We start from the raw sequence: 15,492 nt of genomic DNA, 5'->3' as shown, positions 1-15,492 counted from the left end.
TTTAAATCTGATTAGCTGAAAATGTATTTAAAGTCTCTAATAACTGTTTTTGTGAATATTTAAACGGATGTGCCTAGATCAGCTTTTCTTGTCTCCACCCTTTGTGATCGTGCTGCTTGATTACAGCATAATCTTTTACCTTCAGTACTTTTTGTCGTTCTTGAAATTAATACCAAGAGCCGTAGCCTTTAACTATTTTGAATCTGAAGTATTACATAATCTAATTAAGAAAAAGCATCCCGTGTGTGAGCTAAAATACAGCTGTATTAAGAATCTGCCTTAATCCACATAAGCAAGTGAATGTAGCTTTAAGGCTGAGGCTCCTCCTTGGCTTAGCCCATTATGTCAAAGTATTGCAGCACATATACAAATGTAATGTACACTTTTGGGAATTCGGTACAAAACTGAGTACAGTGAGGTGAGTTAACTTTTTGATTCAGCAGTAACATTTCTTTTATGAAATCTTTACTACTGCCTGGATGGAATATATTTTTTAATGCTCCCCACCCCAAAACTGCATTTTAAAAGAAGGAAAAGCCCCTTCAATCTCAGTATTGCTGGATATGTGAAAATAAAAGTTATTTATCTGAATTACAACAAGCATTTGTGTAATGTGGGGTACCGACTATTTTTTTAATTTATAGTATGAAACATTCCATACTTTGAGATGCTCATAAAACATTTCCTTGAAGCATTGTGAATACATATCTGCCACATTAAGAATCTAGTGTTATTAATATAAATAAGTTTTTATGGGAGTTAGGCTAACGGTGAATAAACAAGTGAAGATTTTGAAACCTCATTAGCATGCTTATTTGCTAACAGCCCTAAACAAGACTTTGTAACTGTCTCTGTAGAAATGGAATCATATAAAACTGTAGTACAAACAAAATCCAACTGAAGCTAGAAATAAAGTTGCCATGAGCTGACGCGACACGAAAATGCAAAGATTAATAATAAATTAGTCATATAGGTAAGCATTACTGAATTAGACACAATTTTCACATTGACTGAATTTTTAAGACTGCAGTATTACATTATGAATTTGTTCCTCTTTCAAAATAATTTTTTAAAACCTCTTTGGTTAATTCAGGTAAATGAACGTGTTCAAGAATCTAAGCCTTGATATTGTTTGGTATATCTCTGTTGGGCATAATGTAAGGGTTAACTCTTTTACTTCTGTGTTTGTATGCATTTTGGGGAGGCATGAGGGATACCTGTATTCCTCGTGGAATTTGAGAGCTGCCCCTTTGTCCATTTTTTTTCTTGCTTTCCTGCATCTGATGGAAGTAAATGAGAATTTCTTGCATGCTTTTTCCAGGCCCTAAACATTTTATTTAGCCTTCATGTTACTGCTGCCAGACGTATATAAGAATACTAAAGGTAGTCTGGTGGAGCAGGAGTTTTGAAATGGAAAGAAGTGGCTACAGATGTCCAAGGCTTGCTCTCTTGTACACAGTACGGTTTTTATGTTTGTTTTGGCCTGGACAGCGTAGTTTGGATTATTCCCAGTCAAGAACTAGCTGTATAGCTGACTGGAATGTAGCTACGTTTGGTTTTCTACAGCTATCAAAATATAGGAAAGGCAATACACAAAACATTTCAAAAAAGAAATCCAATCTTGTATTATTTTTTTAAATACTACCAGTAAGGATTCGTAGTTGTTGAATACTTTTGGGCAGGACACTGTATGATTCATTAGTCTGAGGATCTGAATAACCACACTAACTGCAGTTTGCTTGGAGGAACAGACTTTCACTGTTCTGTGGCTTTGGGACAGTTGCAGAGCTCGAAGCCTGGCATGGGGGATGAGCGCAGGACTGCTTGTGCAGCTTGTAGAGTGATAGGCAGCCTCCCTCGCCTGTCAGAACTACCGGGGAAAATTTGCAGAGAGTGAACACTGAGCACATATTCTTTTGGCAATCTGTGCACCATGTGTAGAAAGAGAACTGAGATTAGGTGGCTTCTTGGCATAAAAGAATCTGTTTGGCAGTTCGGGTAACGTAGAGAAAATGACCACAGCACACATACACCGGAAAAATGACTTCAAGAAGTGCCTTGTTAAAGTCAGCAGCAGAATGTCTCGCTTCTTCCTTTGTCCTCATTTTGATTTAATTTATTCAGATGCGATTTCCCTGTACAAAGAAAAAAGGCCATATATTTCTGATATTAAATAATGCAACGTGCAGAGGCTTTAAATCAGACTTGATAGATAAGATTTTTAATTTGTTTTGCAGAGTTTCTACTGATGATCTACCATTGTCAGAAGTGTATAGGTGCATATGTAGACCAGTCTTTATACTTTAATTTGTGGAGGCTCATAATATTTTGTGCTAGTGTTCTTGAAAGTAGTCAGTTTGGCTGCTTTTTGTGTACTCTTGTGCAAATTCTTGTTGATTTTGTTTGGGTAACCTCTGTCAGTATCTGAAGTGCAGAATAGACTCATTGTCTAAGATGATTTGCAAATGTTAGGTTGTGATGTATTCCATCTGTTTGAGACATTTGTTTTCTTAACATTCAGTTAAAAAAAAAAGTGTATTTTAGCTCAATTCTAAGCATGAGGTGTAACCTTCAGTTATTCATGAAATCCTGGGTATTCTGAAATAACTACTATTCAATATTTCTAGGAGATGGGTAGGATGGGTTGTTGTAGGGTAGGTCCTTTCTGCCAGCTAACTACCAGCCTACAGAAGGGAATTGATAACTGAAATTGATGATATGTGTTCTGGCTTTTAGAGAGCATACTGTGGCCAGTGCAGCGAAAGGATATGGGGTCTCGGAAGGCAAGGCTACAAGTGTATCAACTGCAAATTGTTGGTCCATAAACGTTGTCATATACTTGTTCCACTGACCTGCAAAAGGCATATGGTAAGTTTGCTTTCTGTCTAAAACTAAGGTGTTTGGTTGTGTCCTGTTTTGCTTATTCTAGATATGCATCCTGTATGGTTGAAGATTTATAACACTTGGCAGTATTTGATTTCCAGTTTCCAGAATGTCTGTGGAGGACAGGCCTGTAGTTTGTGAGCAGTACAGACAAACTGAGAAGAAAACTTGTGATATGACTGTGAGCAAGCTTGAATTTGACTTCTCCAGTGGAGATAATTTATTTTACAGATAGATAAAAGAGTTGTTATTGACAATCTTAGTGGTTGCTTCTTTTAGCCTATTGCTGAATTTTAAGCACCGAGGCACTTGTGTGGTTTTTGCACCTCTGATGTTTTTCCATTTGTTTCTCCAATCCTGTTTTCTTCCTCTCTGCCATAGCAGCAACTCCAGTATCTTTCCAATATTTTAAATATTAAATTGTGACCCTAAACTTTAGCTCTTCTATATACTTGTCACAGACTTTAACCAGTATTTCACTGGTTCTTGCGTCATCTTTTTGTTAACTAGAAGCTAAACCCAATTTTTTCTTCACTGGTGTTACGTATGACTTGCCTACATATGACTTGACACTACCAGATTCTTTGCAATATATTTATGCGTGTTGCTATACCTACTGGAATAATCATACATGACTCATCATGAGTTGGGGATGAGACCAGGATCCAAACATATTATAAAATTGCTTGATATTGTTGTATTTACCAAGTTGTTCAATACCTTTGCATAATGAGTAACTATTCCTGTTTTTTTAAACAGGAAAGAAATATTGCCAGTGCTCTAAATTGAGTATGTAACATCATTGAAGTATGTTTACTTTGTTTCAGTTCCCCATGAAACATTCTTTAACAGAATTGAAGTTAGAGCTTTGCAATAAAATGTAATAATCTCACTTTTAGAAGACAGCTAAGCATCTCCTGTAGTTACAAAGGAGAGTTGAAATAACATTTAGGCTTTTTGGTAGATGGTTATTGTAATGTGTTACAAAGGAATACTTCCTACAAAATCCGGCTTTCTTTCAGAAGCTACAAATGTCAGGTTCTTGTTGTATTGCAGTTATGTGATAAGACATGGTGACTTAAAAGGGACTGTGTAAATTGACATTTTTCCTGTATGATTTATGTTCTACAAGGATTCGGTCATGCCTTCCCAGGAACCTCAGTTAGATGATAAAAATGATGAAGTTGACCTCCCTTCAGAAGAAGCTGATGGAAGTGAGTATTTTCCTGGTAAAAAGGATGTTTAAAAGATGGAATTCATGCGCTTCCTTACTTGTACTGTGACAGTAGCATAGTCCAGAAATCTGTGAACAATGGAGCGCTATTAAAGTTCATCAAGTTGCTAACTTTACCTCCTGTGACATCCTTAACTAGTTCAGAGGATGAGATCTTTAACCTTGAGTTTGCAGTTGCCTTTTTTGTGTTCAGTATTGGAGGAGTTAAACTCTCATCTAGGCTGGGCTCTCTATATTAGCAAGTGTGGTCTGATGGAGTGGATCTATAGACCAAAAAAGTTGGTATAGGAGGCCCGGTTTCCAATTTACCTGATTTTTTTTAAAGGTTACCTTGGACTAGCAAACTGCTAACCCCAAGCCACTAAATCATCTTTCCATTTATCAGTTTTGTAATGATTTCTAGTAAAGGCCTTAATCACACTACTTTTGTTTGATTTTGCAGTTCCCTACATTCCTTCAAACAGGAAACATGACAGCATTAAAGATGACTCTGAGGTATGTTTTTAAAATTACTTCTGTAATTCACTTTTACACACTCTTAATCACACACCTTTTATAAAGTAATTAGTTATTTGTCCTGTTTTTTCTGCTACCATTGAAATCAGAAGCCTGTTTTTTTTTTCTGAAAATGATCTCTAAAGTATTTTTGGATTTTCAGATTTCTTCTGTAAACAGCTCTTCTTATCTCAATCATGATGTGAGAGATGTTTTTTCTCTCCATTCATGCTGAAACAACATTGATTTAACAGGTTTTTGACTTTATTGGTTCTTCCAACATATGGTGGCATTGACATTTCATCATCTGCCCTCTCTAATGGATGTACACCCCTTATCACCCTAAGGCTACCTCTGCAGGCTAACAATATGAAAATTGGTTCAATCTGATAGTACCTTAACTATGTAGCTGTCTCTAACTAATAATTTATAGAGAGCTCCTGTGGAAATACAAGTAAAATAACATAGACTTGAGCTCTGTTTTTCAGCTTTTGTAGAGGTTCTGACACAACCTCTGCATACAAAGAGCATTATTCCTTTAAAGCAGTTTGATCCCAACACACTTAAATTCTAAAGGGCTTCAAGAAACTGCTTCTAAAAATGCTTCTGGCATATTTGAGATAAATGCACTTTGCAGAATGCTAGCACTTAGTTATCCTGCTCTTCAACAAGCCTGCACCTTGTCTCTACCTCCACTACAATGCTTGTCACTACTATTAATTTACACTTGAATAGTTGCTGCTCTTGGGTAAGTGACTACCTTATTTTCAGTCATGTGCATTTAGGATTTGTCTCAAATTCATGGATGGAAAGATATAAATTTTAAAACAGAATTTTAATTGCTATCTGGAGTTACTGACTTCTGCTCAGGTAGATACTGTGTGTGTTTAAATTTTGATAGGTGTTGTTTGTTCAGCTGACCTGAATTATGCTCCTCTGACTTTTACATATTGCTTTTGAGCTTTACTAAAATAATTTAAGGTGTCCTGCAAAGAGGATGTGGTATTCTGGTAGCTTTGTTGACTAGAGCGTCTTCAGGCTCAGACCAATCTCTTCTAATAGCAGTCAATCCTAGATCAAGATTCTTTATATAAGTACTTTCCTTAGTTCAGCAGAACGCTGATCTGTCTACAAGTACTGTAGTTTGAGGTCAGATAAAAATAGGCCATAGAAGTATGTCAAAGCATTGTATATCCTGGTAAAAATAAGGAAAGTGCAAATGCATAGCGTATTTGTCTAATTGAACTTCTTGCTTTTCAAGTCTCATGTTCATGTTATCTTAACTATTTGTTGGAATTAACTTTGTCAGTTAAAATCAATAAGGAATTTTAAAACAACATTCTTCATTGTTGAATATTTTCTGCAAATTCTCACTTTTGAGAAATTGCTATTTCTTTCTGTATGTTTATAGGCACCTATTAAAAATCTTCAAATTACTGTAGTAAATCTTAGGCAGTTTTCTAAATTGAAACCAAGATGGGTGTATTCTTTAGCAAATTACTGTTTTATATCTTCTTTTTAGTTAGCTTTCATTAATTTGCACTACAGTATCTGTGTCAGAATATGGAAGATGCTCTTTGCTCAGTTGAAAGCGTAATTCTACATGCTTACAGGTCAAGAATGAATAAGACCCCATTTGTAAAGGCATTGCATTCTGTTATCCAGTAGGGAATATTTGAACAATTCATTGAACAAACCAGAACCTTGAAAAACACAGTAGCTACTAACAAGAACAAAACCAATACCAAAAAAAATTTCTAAATAAGTGGGTTATAATCGACCCTTCAAATCTGTGCGGCAGTGACAACAGCATGTGAAGTTACCTTGTTCTGTCCAGTGATTAAAGACCTCTGCTGTAATAGCTACTTGTTGTGAAAGCATCTGTTTCTAGCGTAAATTTGTTTCCTTTTTTATACAGGATATCAAACCAGTCATTGATGGGATGGATGGAATTAAGATTTCTCAGGGGCTTGGACTACAGGACTTTGATTTAATCAGAGTTATTGGACGTGGAAGCTATGCCAAAGTTCTTTTAGTTCGATTAAAAAAGAATGATCAAATTTACGCTATGAAAGTAGTGAAAAAAGAATTGGTCCATGACGATGAGGTAAAAGGCTGTTAATTGTTACATTACGTATTTTTAAAGCTTAATACTGTTTAACAAAAAATACTCAAATAAGAAGCTGAAGTTTTAGATGGCATTTGCGTAATAGAAGTTCTACTAGCTTTTGAATGCGTCATCAACTGCATAAACTCTAACATCAAGATGAAATTTGAGAGAAATGTCCACTATTTTAATGAAAGTCCTTATTTTAGTAGAATGCATGTGACGAATGTACCAACTTGTGTGCTAATCTGTGAGAGGAGATGAATGGGGTAGAATTCGGGCACTTAATTTAGAACGAAAAAAATGTTTTCAAAAGCAGACAAATTTATATAATTTATATGCAAAGTATTTGTATTTCAGACTAGGAGCTGAAACTGTTCCTGCAGTTACAGTGCGTATGTGCACAGTACTCTGGAGTGTTTTTTTTCCGTAGGTTTAAAAAAAGTTATTTGCTACCATTTAAGGTCACTAAGGTTTAACTGACTTGTTTTAAAAAGTCTTCTACGCAAATCAGTGCTGTACATCCTGATTATCATCAAAATTCTGTTGATTTAAAAACAAAAAAACACTCAAGTGTGCAAGTTAGAAAAAGAACAAAAACAGTCGGGGGTGGAATAGAATGGGCATGAACAAATCCCAGCAAACCACCTGCAGTGCCATAGACCTGGAATGTGCCATGGTAGGCATATTCAGGGGATGGGATAACTGGTCTGCAGTGAGCAGGCAGCCCATATTAGTATGTTATACGTATGTATGAAACTGAGTTTCCTTTGAAGTCTCTTAAGGAGATGCTCATTCATTAAAACCAAAGTGGACACATTGTTTTATTCAAAATTGAATTTGAGGTTCATATTGGCACTCGTGTTTATCGTTGTAAGGTGCTTTATCTTCAGGAGTGTCTCAGCACAACACCTATTAGATCTGTTTTTGATGGAGATACTTCCTGATTCCCTTTGAGGCTTTAGTTGCTCAGCCAGGCTGGTTGTTCTGTGGTTGAACTCTGTTTCCCTTCATACAACGTCTCACTACTGTGAAACTATTCTTGACAGGAATTTAGTGAATTTTGTGCAGAGCCCTTTCTAAATGGTTAAGGAACTTCTGAATATATAATGGAATTAAAATGTTTTCTATCTTTTTCCAGATTGAGGGGTTTTTATCTTAAGAACATTGTAACAATGACACTACATAAGGGAGAATAGATGTTCACAATTTCTGGAAATACCCACAGTGGTTATCCAGCAGAAGTTCTGATTGTTCAATTATTCTATTTCAGGATATTGATTGGGTACAGACAGAGAAACATGTGTTTGAACAGGCATCCAGTAACCCATTCCTAGTTGGTTTACATTCATGCTTTCAAACAACAAGTCGGTAAGAAAGATCTGAAATTTTGTTTTAAAAACCTTGATCACTGATATATGAAAAGCAGTTGTTACAAACAAAACCACTGCTGTCACACAGAAATCTCTGGAAGGAAGCATTGGTGGTGTCAGGGCTACCCTGCTCCAGCAATGCCAGTTCTAAGGCAGTAAGTTGGTGTGGGACAAAAAGCAGGGATTTCCAGCTCTGAATTGGAAAGGAGAAGGATGAGAGGAGGAACTGCGTGCTGTTTTTCTGAGCACAAGCCCTGTGGCTTCAGGAATAGAAGGATGATAGCTGGGTAAGACAGCTGCTGTGTGAGTTTTATAATACCTGAATCTACAGAAGGCGGCAGAATCAGTTTGCAATGTCTTGAATTTGGTTTGGGTATAGCTGTGGTGTTACAAATCTTACACTAAAGAAACAAAGAGAAGCAAGAAACTGTTTTCAAGTGCATAAGTTCATCAACATCAGATTGTGCTAGTTGGTCCGAAGAAAACAAGTTGTAGTAGGAGAACAGTTTGTGTGTCTGTTAACACCAAACTGTTGAATGCAGCTGCCTCTTTCCATTTAGTCTGAATTCACCATTTTTATTTGCATTTATATAAAGGACGTGATCCTACATAACATGGATTAAATAAATATTTTTTCCCTTTTTAAATAGTTTCTGAGAAATATGAATGACTAATTCAAGAGTGGAAGTTGAAAATGGCTTAAATTGGAAGAGTACAAATAATTTTTTCCTATTGAGAATTTCACTGGAAGCCATTAATTGTATTATATACTTTCAGATTATTTCTTGTCATAGAATATGTAAATGGGGGAGATCTTATGTTTCATATGCAACGGCAAAGAAAGCTTCCTGAAGAACACGCAAGGTATTTTATTAATACAGCTGTAGTGGTTTTCCTGTGTTGTTTAACGTTATGTATGAAATGCTTTCAAAGCTTTATTCTATAAAAGAAGATGAATAGCAAAGGAAGAATGAGAGGTTGTTTTTAAAGATTAGAATGTTGTGCCATGTGGAGAAATGTTAACTTTTTTAAAAAAGGATACATACTTTTTAAAGCAAGAAAGCATTTCATAATTAGCAAGTTATTCCTATTTATTTTTGTTTACTGCTTCATATCTAGTTAACACTTCTTTGATAGGTTGATAGATGGCGTAGCTATTTTAATTCTTTTGATCTTATGTTGAATTAATATAGTTGGTGATAGAAGGAAGAAAAACCTGGGTTGCTATCATGCGCTGTGTAAAGTCTTGTCTTAAGCTGAAAATACGGTTCTTGTGTGTCGTTAGTTTGAGATTTTTCTGAAAAATATGTGAGATAAAGAATATTTTCTTCATTAGTAGAATTAAAATAATTTGCCTTATTTTACGGAATAATTTTACAATATGAGTTCAATGTCCTTGTAAATAAATGTAGCTGCTTTTCAGTATCCTGTTCATAGAGAAAAGCTGGCTGATAAGCTCTTGTTTTAAGAGCAGATCTTTTTCTTTGCACCTGCTGTTGTACAATCTCTGTTAATGTGATTTTCTCCTTTTCAACTTCAGGTTTTATGCTGCTGAAATTTGTATTGCTCTAAACTTTCTACACGAAAGAGGCATAATCTACAGAGACTTAAAACTAGACAATGTTCTTCTGGATGCGGAGGGTCATATCAAATTAACAGATTATGGCATGTGCAAGGTAGGATTTTTCTTACCTTTCTCTGTCTCTTTGTCACTCAGTATATCTATTTTCAAGCTTCTAAGTCCAATACAGCACTCAGCAATATTCTGGCAGAAATTACCTTTTGCTTATCACCAGTGTTACTGAGGCCTGAATTTAGTTGTGGAGTAGCAACTGTACTCTGAAAAATGACTGATGAATAGGACCACGTTTGTAATTTTTTCCTTTTTATTTTTTATGTGGGTCATTTTTGAGGACAAACGAAGTTGACCTCGTTGGCTCAGTTAAATTTCTACTATTTTGTTTCCTATGTGACAAACAGAAGTCAACTTTTAATTTATTTTTTTAACTGTTTTGTGTATATAGGAAGGATTGGGCCCTGGTGACACTACAAGCACTTTCTGTGGAACACCAAATTATATTGCACCAGAGATCCTAAGGGGAGAAGAATATGGTAAGCTAGGACTGAACAATTTGACATCAGAGTTATAATCAAGCAGAAATCCAAGTTGCGGTTGTAGGTTGATTCAAATAGTATTGTTTGTATATTTTGAGAAAATATGCATGTTGCAGAGTCTAATTTTTTTGAAATGAGAAAGTGTTTTTTCTCTTGTAGTCATTCATTTCAGCTTCTTTTAAATCCTACTTTCCCTGGAAAAGAACAATTCAATGATACTGTATCAAAACCAAGCCCACTCCTTGATGTAGTTTACATCCCAGCTGCTCTTGTCCCCCAGGCGAAGCTAGAATGCTGTGCCAAAATTCATTGCTTATGCAGAATCAAAACTAGTCTTTTAACCAGTGTTAGTTGTGAATTGATCTAATCAGTAGGTTGAGCTGTGTACTGTTCTAGATTCTAGAATGTTCAGCCTCCTTTAAAAAAAAAAAAAAAAACACAACACAAATTTCCAGCTTAAGCACAGTGGACGACTGCTCTCTGGCAGACACCTACAAAATCCTGTACAAGTTGCCTCTGCTGCTGAATTCTGAGAACTGTCAAGTCTTATCCAGTGATGCTGTTCATTATATCTGTGGCTTCAGTGACATTAGAGAATTTCAGTACTCTGCAGAAACAGGCCATTAATCTTCATATTATGAGAGAACAATGGAATTCAAGGAGTCCAGGCTGAAAATCTTCTCTTTAAATATTTACAGGGTTCAGCGTGGATTGGTGGGCTCTTGGCGTGTTGATGTTTGAAATGATGGCAGGAAGGTCTCCATTTGATATCATTACTGACAATCCAGACATGAACACTGAAGATTACCTCTTCCAAGGTACAGTCTTTTTTTCCTTCCCCATGAATTCTCTTGGGGGAGGAACAATGGAAGTTATCATTGCAGTAAAACACTTAGAACTGTCTTGTTTTCCTTTTCTCTTATCTCATGGCTCCCCACAGACCTACTATATATAAAGGGCCCCAGTATTTTAAGTATTTAATTCTGGGAATTTTGTTGAACTGAGATAAAATGGCCTGGAATTAGGAAGCCTGATGCAGACAAAGCATGCCCACAGTGTAGAAATAACCATCAGAAGTTGCATGGAATGGCATCTTTGTTCAAAGGCACTCTGCAGGCTAAGAATGAATTTTAAAATCAATGCTATGTGAGAGGATAGGAGGATCTCTTGAGAAAGAACCTTACTGAGCTGTAGTTTTGATCCGTATAACTTTCCTTTTACTACTTAGGGAATTAGTATAACTGTTTGTTAATCAGTTGTACCCTTCAGGAGTAGTGATATGAGCTTTCTAAACAAAAGTACTAATGCTTGTAACATTTATTACAACAGAAACTTTTTAAGCTTGACAATTGTCAAGTTGCCTATTCCCTAAAATGCAGAACTATTCTTTAAGCTAGTTACTGTTGCAATTACATAACACTTTACTACAGACTTCTTAGTGAGATTCATATCAACTGAAGTTTTGTTTAAAAGCACACGTTGTCATATGCTAATGACTCCAAAGACGTTCTATTCTCTGTTAGTACTACAAAGAACAGAAAAAGATAATGAAGCAACATTTCTTTTAGGAAATCTTGAAGTTTTGGTGCAATAGTCCTTGTATTACTGTAGCTCCTTTTGTTTGCATTATTTTAAATAATTACGATATCTTCCCATTTTCCAAATGGTGACGTTTTTAAACAGTATGATGTTTGTATTAAAATCATGGTCAATATCATAAAACAGAAAAAACAATATTGCTTTTTTAAACCTGTAACAGTTATTCTTGAGAAGCCAATCCGGATTCCAAGGTTTCTTTCTGTCAAGGCCTCCCATGTGTTAAAAGGATTTTTAAACAAGGTAAATAACATTCTCTTATTTTTAGCATCTAATATCTGGAAGTCAGAGCTTCCTGTTGAAAGGAATACGGTTAAGAAGTTAATCTGCTTACTGTTAAGAAAATCTATAAAACCTTGGCATCCTGTATGTTTAAAAAAACAACACACCACTTCTTCGTTGTTAAATTACTGAAAAATTCCACATTATAGACTTGTTTTGAAAGCCCACGCCTAGCTAAAAACTGTTCTAGATGTTTATAAACTCTTCTCTGAAATGCTTATTACTCATTTAATTAAGTTGATTGAAATCCATAGAAGCATTATAATTTTAAAGGAGAGAAGGATATTAATTATGAATTCTTAAATAAATCTAGTTATTTTGAGTTGTAAAATACTATGTTAAAAATGAAGTTTCATACAAACTTCATCAAAGAATAAGAAAAAAGAATGAAATGACTTGGTAGCCATAATATGTGCATCTTTTTGTATCATTTTGTTTACTATCAGGACATGCTTGAGTTGTGTAGATAAGCTTTTGACAGAAAGGGGCTGTAACTGACTCAGTATGTAACATCAGCTTTTGTTTTTTTGCAGGATCCCAAAGAAAGGCTTGGTTGTCAGCCACAAACAGGATTTTCTGATATCAAGTCTCATACGTTTTTCCGCAGCATAGACTGGGATCTGGTAAAAATATTTACTTCTGTTTATACATATTCAAAAGGAACACTTTCTGTGGTTTCTTGTTGTACATGTAGCAACCCCATTAGAAGCACTAATCAAGAAGTATTTCAATTTGGTAAATGTAAAAGCTGTTTTCCTTTCTTCAGGTGACAGAAGGTAATGCAAACAGGCTTTTTTTCCCAACCAGAGATTTAGCTTCTTTCCGAACTTTAAGAATGGTTACAACTTCTGCGTATCATTTTTAAAATACATGATGAATTTTAGAGAACACTTCAAAAAACATTGAGGCATTGGTGGAACCACTGCCTTGAAGGGAGGGAAGGATAGTATTTAACTGAGCCATGAAACCAGTTTGTATGCAGCCATGGGAGAGGAGGTGCTTCACATAAAGGAAGCATTTGTAGCCTACTTGTAGTACATTTTTAAAAAATCTTTTTTAAAATGTGGTTTGAAAGCATTGTGGCTATTTAAAATGATTATCTGATAATTTCAGGTTTTCTTTGGTATAGTTGTTAGAGAAGTCTTCAGCTCATGGTGGAGTAGACAATGTGCATTTCAGTGCTTTTAGAGGCATAAAAATGTATTAAAATTAGCTTTTTAAAAACTTCTGTTTCTTTGTAATTGTGCCTACTTCTGTTTTCATAGAAAATCATCAGGGAAATGACATTGCTGAAATGTCAATAAAAGTTAATGAAGCAAAACAAGTCAGGAATACTTCCTTACCAGCATTATGTTTTTAATACCTAGCTGAAGAATGAAAATATACGCGTATGGTGTTTGCATAGTCCTTGGGAGTCTGCAGGAAATGTAGAAACAGGCAAGCAACAATGCCTGTAATAACATGAAAGAGGTTCAGAGGAGAGAGCTGCATGATTACATTTTTACTTTGAGGCCTGTTGTTCAGACATTCATTGTTCACACTCTTCAGAGAAGACATTCACTAAATTAGGAGCCAGTGTTTTAAAATACCTGCTGTTTACAAAGCTATTTCTACCATGTTTATGAGGGTGTCTTTAATTCTATCAGACTTCTCGTGATTTTTATTTCTAGTGGTGCATAATGCACCTTGCTATAGCTTGTGGTAAGGCATAAACATCGTGTGCTGCAGGGTTTCTGTTGTTTTGTAGGGTTTATTTTTTTTTAATATAGAAGACCGCTATTTGGTCAACACTTATGCTAATTTAACTTGAATTGTGATTTTTTTGCCTAATTTTTTGGCTGAAAACCTTGGTATTAAATATGTATTTAAAAAAAAAAAAAAGGGGTTGGTTGTCTGTACTGTTTTTGCGAGATTAGTAGGACAGTGCTGCTCAGGCTGATCTAAAATGTCAGAAGAAACCTAAGCCAAATTTCTAATGTTGGGAAATGTATTGAGGATAAAACTAAATATTTGGAAAACATTTTAAATTAAAATTTTCTTCTGAAAAGCAGGTGGTGAGTAGAGAAGACTTGACTTTAAAAGTTATTCGTATCTTTTCCGGGTGAAGCAGAAGGAAATTAGTTTAAAATTGATTTAAGAAATTGAATGGAACTTGAGTTACATGGAAGAAAATAAGGAATAGTGAAGTGAATCCATACACCATAAATGCTGTTTTAGGTGTTGGTCATGTAGATGTATGTGACACAGCTAAGAACATTTTAGATTACTTACTCTGTGTATAGGATGGCTTGATGGCAGTCAGAGAAACACCAAAACAACCTTTCTGATTGTTTCAGTTCATAAAGTCTGTTCTTATCCTAGGGCCTTTTTTATGGTGTTTATCCATTACGTAATGGAAAAAGTACTACCAAGCCACGGTTACTAAGTGTAACAAATAAACAATCTGATGTTTAACATCTAGTTGAGCGCCTTGCTGTTGAAATGTTAACACGTACCTACGTCTGACTCATAATGACGGTATTAGTGCCCTACAGCAATTTTTAGAAAATCAGTTTGCTCTTTCTTTCATGTTGCTATTCTTGTTTGGAGGGAACAGATTTTGTCTGTCTTAAACTAGTTTCATGATGCTTTCTAAGACCTGATACCTGATGGGATGCTGATGTATTGAGATTCATGGCCCAGTATAGTTTCACAATTTTCTCCTATCCTCATTTGTACTCACCATACTTTCGTCTTAAACACAAGAGTGAGAATTTTTGATTGATCACATTTTTGCTGTTTATTTGGTGACGAGCATGATGGGATGTCCTGGCCGAAAACCATGCTTCCTAACATACTGGTAATATAAGGACCCATTTTGGTCAGTGGTATCTACTCATCACTTACGTTGTGCTTATCTGTTCTTTCTTAAGTTGAATTATGGTAATTATAGCTTTGTTGGATTTGTTTGTTTTTTTAACTGAATGTAAATTTTAGAATTAGTGTTTCAAATCTGTGCTACTGCAAATTTGACTACAGGACAAATGTAGTCTCCCCTGCTCTGTTAGTAAGACTTCCAGGTTAATTCATTATTTGCTCTTTGCAAAGGTGTTGCACTTCATCAGGCATACGATTTCCTTCCTGCTCAATTTAGTCCATAGCATTCCTATACTTGTACACTTACATTTTTAAATCACAAGTTTTGCCTGTTAGTCTTAGATTTCTAGTCTACTGTTCTGCAGAGTTGCAGAAGGTGCAATTCTTAAGGTCCTAATTACTCTTCTCATTTTCATTTATGAGGTATCAGGAATATTAGGTTGGTTAGATTAGTCTACTAATTGCACACAAATGCTGTTCCTCAGGAAGAAAAGTAAATATATTGTGCTAACTCCTTGTACTGCAGCATTAAATATCTGTGTGGGAGTTTT

The 15,492-nt window shown here is 35.4% G+C and overlaps 1 protein-coding gene across 6 annotated transcripts in view; it reads left to right on the top strand.

The window, feature by feature from the left end:
* Nucleotides 1-15,492, top strand: part of PRKCZ (protein kinase C zeta) — a 45,974-nt gene that overhangs the window by 26,153 nt on the left and 4,329 nt on the right. For 4 of the 6 annotated variants that reach the window (XM_035557802.2, XM_035557801.2, XM_050714957.1 and 1 more), the window contains 11 exons: nucleotides 2,737-2,868; nucleotides 4,016-4,097; nucleotides 4,560-4,612; nucleotides 6,531-6,719; nucleotides 7,993-8,090; nucleotides 8,870-8,956; nucleotides 9,633-9,768; nucleotides 10,117-10,204; nucleotides 10,906-11,025; nucleotides 11,967-12,046; nucleotides 12,619-12,708. In XM_035557802.2, the coding sequence (XP_035413695.1) occupies nucleotides 2,737-2,868; nucleotides 4,016-4,097; nucleotides 4,560-4,612; nucleotides 6,531-6,719; nucleotides 7,993-8,090; nucleotides 8,870-8,956; nucleotides 9,633-9,768; nucleotides 10,117-10,204; nucleotides 10,906-11,025; nucleotides 11,967-12,046; nucleotides 12,619-12,708 (1,155 nt within the window). Of the gene's footprint in view, nucleotides 1-364; nucleotides 419-1,919; nucleotides 1,999-2,736; nucleotides 2,869-4,015; nucleotides 4,098-4,559; nucleotides 4,613-6,530; nucleotides 6,720-7,992; nucleotides 8,091-8,869; nucleotides 8,957-9,632; nucleotides 9,769-10,116; nucleotides 10,205-10,905; nucleotides 11,026-11,966; nucleotides 12,047-12,618; nucleotides 12,709-15,492 lie in introns of those variants that run through there. The other 2 variants (XM_050714960.1, XM_050714959.1) reach the window with 2 other exon arrangements.

This window comes from Cygnus atratus, chromosome 21 (genome assembly GCF_013377495.2).
Source record: "Cygnus atratus isolate AKBS03 ecotype Queensland, Australia chromosome 21, CAtr_DNAZoo_HiC_assembly, whole genome shotgun sequence".
NCBI classification, from domain to species: Eukaryota; Metazoa; Chordata; class Aves; order Anseriformes; family Anatidae; genus Cygnus; species Cygnus atratus.
The sequence above is the reverse complement of the archived record's forward strand: the minus strand, read 5'-3'. Positions and strand labels throughout refer to the sequence as shown.